Below are 13,694 nucleotides of genomic sequence, written 5' to 3'. Positions count from 1 at the left end.
TAAAGCTCTAAGATGATCCAGTTTGAAAGTTATTTTTTTATGAGATGGATAAAATATACTTTGACACTAATGTAAAATGTAAAAAAAAACATCAAATCACACTTATAACCAGTAGACAGCAGCCGATGAGCACTTAGTCATTCATTACTCATTTTTCTCTGTATTTTGAAATTATAAAATCACTATTATAAAATATCAAATCATCAAGAAATCAGATTTTGTCAGAATTTTACAATTTTTGTGTATGAAATAAGAAAAGACTCAAAAATGTGCTACTAAATCACACGTAATCACTGTAGTTGGTCAGTTCCATATGCTAGAAAAATAATTTGTTGTTACATTGATTCAGCTAAATATCTGAATGATCGCTCAAAACTATAACCATTTTCTCCCACGCAGATGTAAACACAGAGAATCCAGATGAGAAGTCCATCATCACTTATGTAGTTTCCTACTATCATTATTTCTCCAAAATGAAGGCACTTATTGTAGAAGGGAAGAGAATTGGAAAGGTAGGAAGTGTTTTGGTGCATGTTTGATTAAAGCTAAATACATTATAGCCTTGTGAATTAGCTCGAGCATGTTATCAGATGCACATTTTTCCTCTTTTTAGGTGTTGGACAGTGCGATAGAAGCTGAGAAGATCATTCGCCGTTACGAGGCTTTAGCGTCCGACCTGTTAGAGTGGATCGAGAGAACCATTAGCATCATTAGCAACCAGAAATTTGCAAACTCATTGTCGGGTGTTCAGCAACAGCTTCAAGCCTTTACCACCTACTGCACCATTGAGAAGCCTATCAAGTAAGAGAGAATACATGAAACAGAGGTCTGAGTGTTGGCAGACGATCCATGACTGCCAGAGAAATACTCAAACTATGACTGTGAATCATCTTTCTTACACTTCCATTTAAGGAGACTAGTCTCTGTATTGTTGGTCAAAGGTGTAGCTACCCTTGAACTGAAAAGCACGCTTAAACTGAATGTGCACTTGCGGTGTACTTCAAATCTTAAAAGTTTTTTTTTTGTGTGTTTTTTGTTTTACTTGCAGCACTGATAGTATAATATTAATGAAATAAAGGGCCACCTAAGTGTACTTAAAGATAGTACACTTTGATGACTTTTCTTAACACTGTTAACAAACACAGGGATAGTTCAGCCAGCAGACAGTAGAAGAATTTATGGCATTAAATATAAAGTTGTAATTAAGTCCTTTTTAAGTGGGTTAAAAAAGCACTCTTTAAGTTCAGCTAATTGCATTTATCATAATTTTCATTTAATTATAAATAACATGCAATTAAGTGTCTGAGAACATTACATTCAGTCCATACTTGAGTATATTGTTTTAAGGTATATTATTTCTGTAATAAGCACTCTTTTTAAAAGCATACTACATGCAAAGTGTTTACACAAGGATTTCACAGATGCATTCTGTTTTAAAGCTTTAAAGCTTTCATCCAAAAATGAAAATTAGCCCATTAATTACTCATCCTCAAGGTTTCCTAGGTGTACAGGTATATGACTTTCTACTTTCAGATGAATCCAGTCAGAGATATATTTAAAATTGTCTTTGGTTTTCCAACCTGGAAATGGCAGTCAGCGAGTGTTGCAGTGCATCAGTCCAAAAGAAGTTAAATAAAGTGCATCAATTCATCATAAAAAAGTGCCTTACGTGGCATGCCTCACAAAGGCCTCCTGTAGCGAATCCATGCATTTTTGTAAGAAAAAAAAATTATATATATATATATATATATATATACAGTATTGTTCAAAATAATAGCAGTACAATGTGACTAACCAGAATAATCAAGGTTTTTCGTATATTTTTTTATTGCTACGTGGCAAACAAGTTACCAGTAGGTTCAGTAGATTCTCAGAAAACAAATGAGACCCAGCATTCATGATATGCACGCTCTTAAGGCTGTGCAATTGGGCAATTAGTTGAATTAGTTGAAAGGGATGTGTTCAAAAAAATAGCAGTGTGGCATTCAATCACTGAGGTCATCAATTTTGTGAAGAAACCGGTGTGAATCAGGTGGCCCCTATTTAAGGATGAAGCCAACACTTGTTGAACATGCATTTGAAAGCTGAGGAAAATGGGTCGTTCAAGACATTGTTCAGAAGAACAGCGTACTTTGATTAAAAAGTTGATTAGAGAGGGGAAAACCTATAAAGAGGTGCAAAAAATGATAGGCTGTTCAGCTAAAATGATCTCCAATGCCTTAAAATGGAGAGCAAAACCAGAGAGACGTGGAAGAAAACGGAAGACAACCATCAAAATGGATAGAAGAATAACCAGAATGGCAAAGGCTCAGCCAATGATCACCTCCAGGATGATCAAAGACAGTCTGGAGTTACCTGTAAGTACTGTGACAGTTAGAAGACGTCTGTGTGAAGCTAATCTATTTTCAAGAATCCCCCGCAAAGTCCCTCTGTTAAAAAAAAGGCATGTGCAGAAGAGGTTACAATTTGCCAAAGAACACATCAACTGGCCTAAAGAGAAATGGAGGAACATTTTGTGGACTGATGAGAGTAAAATTGTTCTTTTTGGGTCCAAGGGCCACAGGCAGTTTGTGAGACGACCCCCAAACTCTGAATTCAAGCCACAGTACACAGTGAAGACAGTGAAGCATGGAGGTGCAAGCATCATGATATGGGCATGTTTCTCCTACTATGGTGTTGGGCCTATTTATCGCATACCAGGGATCATGGATCAGTTTGCATATGTTAAAATACTTGAAGAGGTCATGTTGCCCTATGCTGAAGAGGACATGCCCTTGAAATGGTTGTTTCAACAAGACAATGACCCAAAACACACTAGTAAACGGGCAAAGTCTTGGTTCCAAACCAACAAAATTAATGTTATGGAGTGGCCAGCCCAATCTCCAGACCTTAATCCAATTGAGAACTTGTGGGGTGATATCAAAAATGCTGTTTCTGAAGCAAAACCAAGAAATGTGAATGAATTGTGGAATGTTGTTAAAGAATCATGGAGTGGAATAACAGCTGAGAGGTGCCACAAGTTGGTTGACTCCATGCCACACAGATGTCAAGCAGTTTTAAAAAACTGTGGTCATACAACTAAATATTAGTTTAGTGATTCACAGGATTGCTAAATCCCAGAAAAAAAAAATGTTTGTACAAAATAGTTATGAGTTTGTACAGTCAAAGGTAGACACTGCTATTTTTTTGAACACACCCCTTTCAACTAATTGCCCAATTGCACAGCCTTAAGAGCGTGCATATCATGAATGCTGGGTCTTGTTTGTTTTCTGACAATCTACTGAACCTACTGGTAACTTGTTTGCCACGTAGCAATAAAAAATATACTAAAAACCTTGATTATTCTGGTTAGTCACATTGTACTGCTATTATTTTGAACAATACTGTATATATATATATATATTCAAAACATAACAATCACTTTACTCTAGCTTGTGCCAACAGTTGTACATGGAAGCATCTCTGGGCGGATGAGGTAAGAGGTCGGTGTTGTGTATCGGTGTTCAACTCTGAGGCCGTGTAAGACACTTTTTTTTATGGATGGATGTGGTTTATTTGACTTCTTTTCGACTGATGCACTGCAGCAATGCCATTAAACAGATTGGAAGATCAAAGACCATTTTAATATAACTCTGATTGGATTTGTTTGAAATAAGAAAGTCAAATACACCTAGGATGCATCAAGGGTTAGTAATTCATGGGCTGATTTTCATTTTAGGGTGAACGAAGCCTTTAAGTTAATTACATTAGTACATTTGGCATGAAGACTTGTTCTTTCCTTTGCATTCATCAAATATCATAATCAGGGAATGTGCTGACTCTTGAGAGAGCCGTTACTTTCACTGTGAGGAATGCAATTCAGTGACCGAAGTTATTGTACAGTGACTCTTACAAACAGTTTGTTATGTGGTCTGAAATCGTAGGTATCCGTGCTGATTTTAATGGAAAGTTGTTTTTGTTCAGATTCCAGGAGAAAGGGAACCTGGAGGTGCTGCTTTTCACCATCCAAAGTAAGCTCAGAGCTAACAATCAGAAGCCATACATGCCTCATGATGGGAAACTCATCTCAGACATCAATAAGGTATGTACTGTTTAATTAACATGGGTCTTAGCTGGTTACAGTGTCAAATTTCTATTTTTGTATAACCAAATCAAGGATTTTTTTATAAAAAAAAGTTATTTATTTTTTTGAAAATATAGAAATATAAATTCAATATCATGTAATTTGAGTGAAATTATAACTAATGACTTATAAAGAGGAAATATACACTACCAGTCAAAAGTTTTGGAATATTTAAGATTTTTTTAATGAAATGTAAAAGTCCAGATTTTCATAAACATATAGTAAAAACCATAATACGGTACTGTGAAATATTATTACAGTTTAAAACAACTGTTTTTTTATTTATTATTATTATTATAGTATATTTGAAAATTTAATTAATTCCTGTGAGTCAAAGCTGAATTTTCCGCATCATTACTCCAGTCTTCAGTGTCACATGATCTTCAGAAATCATTATACAGTAATAATCTGATTTGTAGCTTAATTAATAATAGTTCTTATTTTAAATGTGGAAAACAGATTTTACTGCTTAATTTTTTTTCTTCAGGACTCTTTGATAATTTTAAAGTTCAAAAGAACAACATTTGAAATGGAAATGTTTTGCATCATTATAAATATCCTGACAGTCAACTTTTATGCTTTAAATGCATCTTTGCTAAATAAGGGTATATAAATATATATATATATATATATATATATTTTTTTTTTTTTTTTTTTTAATTGGTAGTGTACTTTCAGCAGTTTCAACTAAATTTATGAAGCAGCACAATTGTTTTCAAATAATCAGAAATGTTTCTTGAGCAGCGAATCATAGAGACACTGAAGACTGGAGTAATGATGCTGAAAATCCACCTTTGATCACAGCAATAAATTACATTTGAAAACATATTCAAATAGAAAACATCTATTTTAAATAGAAATAATATTTCAAAATATTACTGCTTTTGCTGTAAATGCAGGCTTGGTGAACATAAAAGACAAGACTGTAAAAACTATTGTAACATTTTATAATTATGTCAAACTTTTAGTGATTCCGATTTTTTAATAATAACAGATGGTGTATAATTTTATAATTTTTGTTGATATTACTATTGGAAGTTTATTTACCTACTATTTACCCTTTTCAGCTAAGCTATTCCCATTTTATTATATTTCTATATTATTGAATGAATTCCTAAAATAATTTTCTGATTATTGACACTGTCTCACAGAATCTTTTTTTTTTTTTTTTTTTTCATGAAAGGCGTGGGAGAGACTAGAGAAGGCGGAGCACGATAGGGGCGTGGCTCTTAGAAAAGAGCTGATTCGTCAGGAAAAGCTAGAACTTCTAGCTCAACGATTCGATCACAAGACCACCATGAGGCAGGCTTGGCTGAATGAAAACCAGCGTCTCGTCTCACAGGTGTGCAGAACAGAACAAATTAAACTGGGTAAAATAAAACCGGTGACATTCGGACTTAGACGGGTGCTGTGTTTTTGGCAGGATAACTTCGGCTATGACCTGCCAGCCGTTGAAGCTGCCATGAAGAAACACGAGGCGATCGAAGCAGACATCTTTTCATACGAGGAGCGCATCAGTGTTGTGGTGGAGCTGGCGACTGAGATGGAGTCAGAAGGGTACTATGATATCCGACGTATCTTGGCACGCAAAGAAAACATCTTCGGCCAGTGGAGCCTTCTGAAGGAGCTGGTGGTGGGACGTAAAGCCCGTCTGGAGAAGAACCTGGCCTTGCAGAAGACCTTCCAAGAGATGGTCTACATGATCGATTGGATGGAGGAGATGCAGGTGGGTGGCTATACCAATTTGATTTGGTTTTTGATTAAAACCCACCACAAAAAAACATACATTGTGTTTTAACACCTTTTCTTGCCACTATTTTCATGCAGTAGTCACAATCAAAGTACCATATTCTCACTCTAGGTTAAGCTGCTGTCTAAAGACTACGGCAAACATCTTCTGGAAGTGGAGGACATGCTCCAGAAACAGAGTTTACAGGAGGCTGACATCTCTATACAGGCAGACAGAGTTCAGACTCTCAACGCTGCAGCTCTCAAATTCACCACTATTGAAGGTGAGAGCGCCTTTAAACAGTAACATGATGAATATTGATTCAGAGACACTGTCCTGGTTCAGAATGTGATGGCAGATTGTGATATAAAGGTTACTGTTACTGGATTTCACTGAGATGTCCAGAGACCTTTGCAGGGTAGAGCAAGTCAAATAATACCACATGAGGAACTTGCAAAATGCGCCGCGAGAGGGCTGGAGCTGGTTTGCTCTCTATTCAGTGCACATTCTGATTCAGAGCTCAACAATGAGGATTTTCTTTGCTTTTGGCATGTTTGTATTATTATTATTATTATTATTATTATTATTATTATTATTTGCTACAAATGAAATGATGTTTTCAACTAAATGTTAAGCTTCTTTTTTAAAAAGATGTTCTTTTTTTTACAAAAAAAGATTATATATATATATATACTACTATTAGTCAAAGGATTAGAAGCAGTAAGTCTCTTATGCTCACCATGGCTATGCCATTTTCAACTAAAATACAGAATATTATTGCAATTTAATTATATCAAAAATTATATTTAAAATGTGATTTATTACTGTGATGCAAAGCTGAATTCGGTCTTCAGTGTCACATAATCTTTCAGAATTCATTTTAATATGCTAATGTTGTGCTCAAAAATTTCTTATTATTATCAATGCTGAAAACAGTTATGCTGCTTCATATTCTTGTGGAAATGGCGATATATATATTTTTTCTTTTATCAATAGAAATCTCATAAGAACAGCATCTTTTTAAAACACAAGTTGTTTTACATTATAAAAGTCTTTAAAATTGTTAAAATAAAAATTAATAATCTTACAGACTGTGTGTGTGTGTGTGTGTGTGTGTGTGTGTATATATATATATATATATATATATATATATATATATATATATAAACTAAAATAAAATTTCTAGCAAGCTAGAAATTATACAGCTATAATTTATTTTCATAAATTCATGAATACTTTCATGGAATGATGCAGAACTTACTGATTCATTTGCAGTTTTCAACACTTTCTTGATTTTCTTGACTTTTTCAAGACTATCACAGGTCATTTTTGCTAATCTGACAAAACTTTATATCAGCCAACTAAATAACAAATTGGTGAAATCAGTGATAGCTCCTTTCCTTGTCTCTGTTTCTCATTCAGGTTACCAGCCGTGTGACCCTCAGGTCATTTGTAACCGGGTCAACCACGTCAACACCTGCCTGGAAGAATTAAAGCAGCTGGCTGCAAAACGGCACTCGGAGCTGGAGGATTCGCGGGAGCTTTGGGCCTTCTTTCAGGAGGTAGAGGAATCAGAGAATTGGATCCGAGAGAAGACGTCCATCTTGGCCACGCAGAGCTGCGGAAAAGACCTGAGTAGTGTCCTGCGACTGCTGCAGAAGCACAAATCTTTGGCTGGAGAGCTGTTGGCACGACGTGCATTACTTCAGCAGACCATGAAGAAGGGCAAGCAGATCCTCACCCAGAAGAGCTTCGGTACGGCAGGAATACAAGAGCGACTGATGGAGGTCAAGGCGGACTGGAAGAGACTTGAGGACCAGGCCACACAGAGACTGTGTAACCTACAGGAGGCGCTGGACTTTTTTCAGTTTAGCACCGAGACGGACGATCTACTAGCTTGGCTACAGGATGCTTACCGGCTCGTTTCTAGTGAGGACTTCGGACATGATGAGTATTCAACGCAGTCTCTCCTTAAAAAGCACAGAGGTGTCCGAGAGAGTGTCGATAAACACCGCGTACAAGTGGTGGGCCTTCGGAAACACATGGTTGCATTGCCATTGCATTATCGGGAGCTGGATGAAGTGCGAGCGCGTATGGCTGAGACGGAGCAGCTCTACACAGAGGTGGCGGAAGTTGCCGTGCTGCGGCAGCAGTGGCTTCATGACGCGCTGGCTGTGTATCACATGTTTAGTGAGGTGAATGCCTGTGAGGTGTGGATTGATGAGAAAGAGCAGTGGCTGAACAGGATGGAGGTTCCCGAGAGACTAGAGGACGTGGAGGTGATCGCACACAGGTAGGGATGTTGACCAGGTGCTGCATGTCTTCTCGATATTTAGAAATGTCATTGCATTGGAAATCACACAAGTATTACAAATGAGAGACTTTTTTGCAACGTAGGTTCATTGGAAAAAATGCACCTTTGGGGTAACTTCTGCAAAATATTTAGTTGCCTCCTGCACATTTTGTGACACTTAAAAGTGAGTGGTGCTGAAAAACTGTTCAGTTTTGTCTGAAACAGATTGCAAGAATCTGGAAGTGTTTTATTACATTGGTTTTTGGACATTTCGTGGCAGTTTGGAAATTATATGTTTGTTGAGATGCACTAAAAGGTAAATGCTTTTTATAATTATTTACCTAAACCCTTAATCTAACCAATAGTGTTAACGAAAGCAAATGTGAGATAAAACATATTTGCCAAGGCAAACGTGGTTTTATGAGTTATTTTATTGTGGCTCATGTTTCACTGGATTTGTACCTGGAGTGCTTTGCAATTACAAACCAGGTGTGCTATGAAGCAAGTTTACTATGTTAGAAAAGCCATGCATATGGAGCTGGTTGAGATGCAAATTTAAAATGTGTTGGTTTACAAATGATGCACTATGGTAAAAGGGTTTTGAGGTCATTATACAGTATTGTTATTGTTTCGTATAGGAACTGTGCAAAAATAAGCCTTTATTAATCGATAATCTGCTGCTGTGATCATTATTAGACTGAAAAGCCATAAAAGTTAATGGTGATTTGTCCTACCAGTAGTGTTTATTTAATCTGGAAAACGCAGTGAATTACACATTTTCCAATGAACCTTTGTTGCATTTTTGCAATTACCCACAGATGAAGTTGTTTTCATGGACACAAATGCATCATTTGGGGCAAAATTGGATTGTTAGCTGTGATTTACCGTTAAATATTTTCTTATCTAAGAAGGAAATTTTCTGCATTTTAGGTTTGAGAGCTTGGACCAAGAGATGAACAGCCTTATGGGAAGAATTCTAGACGTTAATCAGATCGTCCAGCAGCTTTTAGACAGCGGTCATCCCAGTTCCACTGAAGTCAGGGGCTGTCAAGATCACTTGAACAGCAGGTAACTCCACATCATTAATACAGTTCAAAAACCAACAGGAAGTAAAAATTTCCTTCAAAAACTTTTCAAAATAAATCTACCTTGAGCTCTGTGGTTGTTAGTATATGCTTTTATTGATTAATTTGAATAATTTGAACTTTGAACTTAATCAACACATCAATCCTACTCACATGAAGCCTTAAAAAACGTTTTATATCTATATTATAGATAGATAGATAGATAGATAGATAGATAGATAGATAGATAGATAGATAGATAGATAGATAGATAGATAGATAGATAGATAGATAGATAGATAGATAGATAGATGCTTCGGCTGAACGCGCTCTGAATAAGCACATGTTAGAAGAGCACGCAAATAAAACGTTTCACTGTCAAGGCCTTAAAGCACATGCAAATAATGTACTTTTGTGATCGCAAATAAGTGCTTGTCTTGTGAGTGTAACTCTACCACTGAATTGACATTTTCAGTTAATGTGCCTCGCGATTTGTAGTTGGAGCTAGAGCCGTGAGACAATACAACGCATTGTTTGAGGTAGATGTTATATTACTTGTGTTGCCTCCTTCGTTCACAATTACACTACTGCATATATTGCATCTGACACTGGCTTAGTTTTGTAATGTGAGCCCACACTTTCAAACGTTTCACTCTTGCCGCGATGACTGACTGCACACACACACACACACACACACACACACAACACATATTTCAGTGAAGGGACATGAAAAGCAGCAGCTTTTAATACGCCTATAACATTGAAGTATACGGAGATCAATCTACGATATTGATAACAGTATCATTTGTCCTGAAACTTATCGGTACTCCGGTATCGACCTAATTACATACCGGTCCAAAAAAAAAATACCGCTTCTCAGTACCCATGCCTATACATAATGCCATGAGATTAATGGGGTTTAAATGGGTATTACAAGGATAGTACTTCCAAGAATGAAAATGTTATTTAAAAATTATTTAAAAATGTTGTTCAATAACTAATAAATTAAATTACCAAGTTAAATCGACAGCCCTAATATAAATATATATATACAAAATGTTGATTTAATTTAGTTAAGTTAATAAAAGTATAAAAAAGTATATAAATATATATATATATATATATATATATATATATATATATATATATATATATATATAAATACAACATTAGCAGTGCTGCGTGGGATTGTGGTTCATGGATGTTGAGTACTTTGTCTCTTACCTTTGCCTTACTAAATTTTAATGCTGTCTGTAATTTTTTTTTAAATTTAGAAAATCATTAGTTAACATATAACCAACCGTAACCAAGGCTGCTGAAGTGGGCGGACACTGTTGTGCTCCAACCAAAACAGAATTATTGATTTATTGATTTATTAATGCAAATTAATTATCAAAAACCATGATTTTCTGTTCAAGTATCTCTGGCTAATTGTTCTTTTAATCATAAATTGATAATTTTAGTGATAATAACATGTTAGTCTTTCATTACCCTGATATGTAGTTGTTTTCAGGTGAAGTCATTTGTGTTATATTTGAAAATGGTTTCATTCAGAAAAGCCTGCACATTCTTGATGCTGCTGTTGTTCATCACTTTTAACACATGGCTCTACGTGGATGTATTTAGAAAATGGGCTGCTGCTTTCACAAGCTTTCACTGAAACTGGCAAGCTGTGACGTATGTGTGAAAAACTCCAGTGATCCGTTTTAGACCAAGCTTGGCATAGATAGCCTCTCTCAGCTTGCTGCCATCTGCTGTGGCTGCCACATACAGCGCACGCCTGACCCAAAACAGAGCACTATGGGCACATTCACAGCTATTATGTTCTTCAATATTTCATGCCACAGTGTATTTATAAGAATATTTCATTTACAATGCAAGATAGAACCTACCCAATTTAAAAGGCACAGTAACATACAAAAAAAGGAGCAAGATTTGAAATGGAACTTTAACGAAGACACGATTGTTTAAAGTGTCTTTTAAATTCCAAAAATGTCAGAAATCAAGAAAATCTAAGAAAATTGCTTTCTTTTTGCACATCACAGGTGGAACCGAATTGTGGAGCTGGTCGAGCAGAAGAAAGATCACCTGGACTCAATCCTGCGCATCCAGAACTACTTACTGGAATGCACAGAGATCAAGTCCCAGATACAGGACAAGCGGAAAGCCATAGACGCCACGCAGTATGTGGGCAGCGACCTGGGCAGCGTGCTGGCACTGCAGCGCCGTCTCTCCACCATGGAGGGAGCTCTGGTGGTTCTTGAGCCCAAGCTCCTTCACCTTCAGGAGGAAGCGGAGGAGCTCGCCACATCCCATCCAGACAAGGCCGTAGACATCCTGGTTCCCTTTGAGGGCATCAGCGTGGAGTGGGAAGAGCTAAAGCGTACATTACAAGGCTGTGAGGACTCTTTAACTGTCGCTGGCCGCTTGCAACAGTTCATTCAAGACTTGGATTCATTCCTCACCTGGTTAGTGCAAACTCAGACAGCTGCTGCTTCGGATGAGCTTCCCAATGCTTTAGAGGATGCAGAACGGCTGATAAACCAACACGCCGCACTCAAGGAGGAGATCGGAAGGTACGAAGAGGACTACGAGCGTCTCCAGGCTGTGAATGAGTTCTTGGAGACAGAGGAAGCGCCGTTGCCTCATGGAGCTCTGCAGCAGTGGCTGCACAAGCTGGACGTGGGCTGGAACAAACTGCTGGAGATGTGGGAGAGCAGGAGGGAGGTGCTGGTGCAAGCTCACATCTTCCATCTCTTCCTGAGGGATGTCAAGCAGGCCGAGGCTTTCCTCAATAACCAGGTGAAGCCCCTCACACCTCTTTGTGTCATTTGCACAATTCAGTTTTGAAAGATATTTCTGTTTCCTAAATGTTATTGCACAGAGGTTGCTCTTTCATAGATGATGAATCTTAAAGGAGATCTCATTTATGATTTAGAACTTACATTTAGTTATAATCACGTCATAGTTCATCCAAAAATGAAAATTTTTCCATCATTTACTCAACCTCGTGCATTAAAAGTCAATGTGGTCCGATGTTGTTTGGACCACAAAATTCATCAAAATGTCTTATTTTGTGTTTCACAGAAAAAATAAAGTTGTACAGGTTTGGAATAACATGAGGCTGAGTAAATGATGACAGAATTTTCATTTTGGGTAAACTATTCCTGTAATTTTACTACCAGTCAAAAGGTGTGTGTGTGTGTGAGTCTTTGAATAAAAAATGCATTTATTTGATCAAACATACAGTAAAATAATACAGTAGCAATATTGTGAAACATTATTACTTTTTTAAAATTACTGTTTTCTATTCTAATATGTCTTAAAGTGTAATTTATTCCTGTGAGTCAAAGTCACATGAATCTTCAGAAATCATTCCAATGTGCTGATTTGCTGCTCAAGGCGCATTTCTTAAAGGGGGCATCAACTGCCTTTTTATTATTTTGTACCATTCTCTGAGGTCTAATTATAAAGTTATCAAGATTTTTACATAAAAAATCATCATAATTTAGCAGTAAATTATGAAAACATCATAATTTAGCAGTAAATCTCTTCAGGATTTTCAGTCCGGTTTTGACCCCCTCCTGGGAATGCTCTGTTTGAATAGATGTGGCAGATTGTTGACTTGGGGGTCTCAAGCACGACACATTGTATGTATGTATGTATGTATGTAATATACATGTGGAAGAATTGACAACAAAGCAGACTTGACTTGACAAGCTGCGAGGTGCAATGGTCAAAGATTACCATTTAGCATCATATTTACATAGAAAAGCTATTAAAAAAGCAGTGGAGCTTTGTAAACAGCTCAGAGTAATCATGTCAAGAACAATATGATTGCCAGAACAAATTCCCGGGATTTTTGAAAAGGTCCTTGAAAAGTCCTTGAAAATCTTGGAATTTTATTTTGCAGTATTTGTTCAAACTCTGTTTAAGTTACCAGTTCTTGGACCATTTTAATGTTTTTGTTGTTGTTATTTGAACTGAAATGTAGTTCCTTTTCAGTCGGTCACGTTCGACGTCATGTCAGAAAGAGACTGATGAATGGGGTCTCGCCCGAGAGCCAAAAAGCCTTCAAGTGGTAACAAAAAAAAAAGCACATCTCCTGCTGGTTTTTACAAAGGAAGTCAACTGGTGTTGTGGGCAGCGGTTCGTCTAGAGCTTCCTGCTTTCAGCTCCTGCGTTCCCATGAGCTCTTTAGCACCACTGAAAGAGCTACTAAAAGAGTTTGGGTTGTGTTTGTTTCTTTTTAAAGATGTCATTCCGCCACCTGTGTGTTTCAAGGTGCGGTCGATATATGGCTCCTCGTGACGGCCACGATCGCTGTGTCACGTATCTGGGCTTTCAGCACACTGAGACTGCGTTCGTGGATGATTCATGTTCTCATTGTGGGGACATGACCATCTCTGCGTTAAGATCGAGACTTGATTACCTTAAAAGGTATAGAGTCCCCTCTGCCACACCGCGTTCTAGCCCCTCTTCTCG

General features: G+C 37.1%; 1 protein-coding gene across 5 annotated transcripts in view; it reads left to right on the top strand.

The window, feature by feature from the left end:
- LOC127934639 (spectrin beta chain, non-erythrocytic 4-like) overlaps positions 1-13,694 on the top strand; it is an 80,462-nt gene that overhangs the window by 23,325 nt on the left and 43,443 nt on the right. For all 5 annotated transcript variants that reach the window (XR_008147866.1, XM_052532149.1, XM_052532147.1 and 2 more), the window contains exons 8-16: positions 400-512; positions 614-801; positions 3,964-4,081; positions 5,307-5,465; positions 5,547-5,849; positions 5,985-6,135; positions 7,275-8,145; positions 9,076-9,213; positions 11,255-12,011. Coding sequence is in view for 4 of the 5 variants with exons in the window: in XM_052532149.1 (XP_052388109.1) it covers positions 400-512; positions 614-801; positions 3,964-4,081; positions 5,307-5,465; positions 5,547-5,849; positions 5,985-6,135; positions 7,275-8,145; positions 9,076-9,213; positions 11,255-12,011 (2,798 nt within the window). In the remaining variant the exon portion in view is untranslated. The remainder of the gene's footprint in view (positions 1-399; positions 513-613; positions 802-3,963; positions 4,082-5,306; positions 5,466-5,546; positions 5,850-5,984; positions 6,136-7,274; positions 8,146-9,075; positions 9,214-11,254; positions 12,012-13,694) is intronic.

This window comes from Carassius gibelio, chromosome A18, assembly GCF_023724105.1.
Source record: "Carassius gibelio isolate Cgi1373 ecotype wild population from Czech Republic chromosome A18, carGib1.2-hapl.c, whole genome shotgun sequence".
In the NCBI taxonomy this organism is placed as follows: domain Eukaryota; kingdom Metazoa; phylum Chordata; class Actinopteri; order Cypriniformes; family Cyprinidae; genus Carassius; species Carassius gibelio.
Note: the sequence above shows the minus strand (reverse complement) of the source record. Positions and strands in the feature narration are given on the sequence as shown.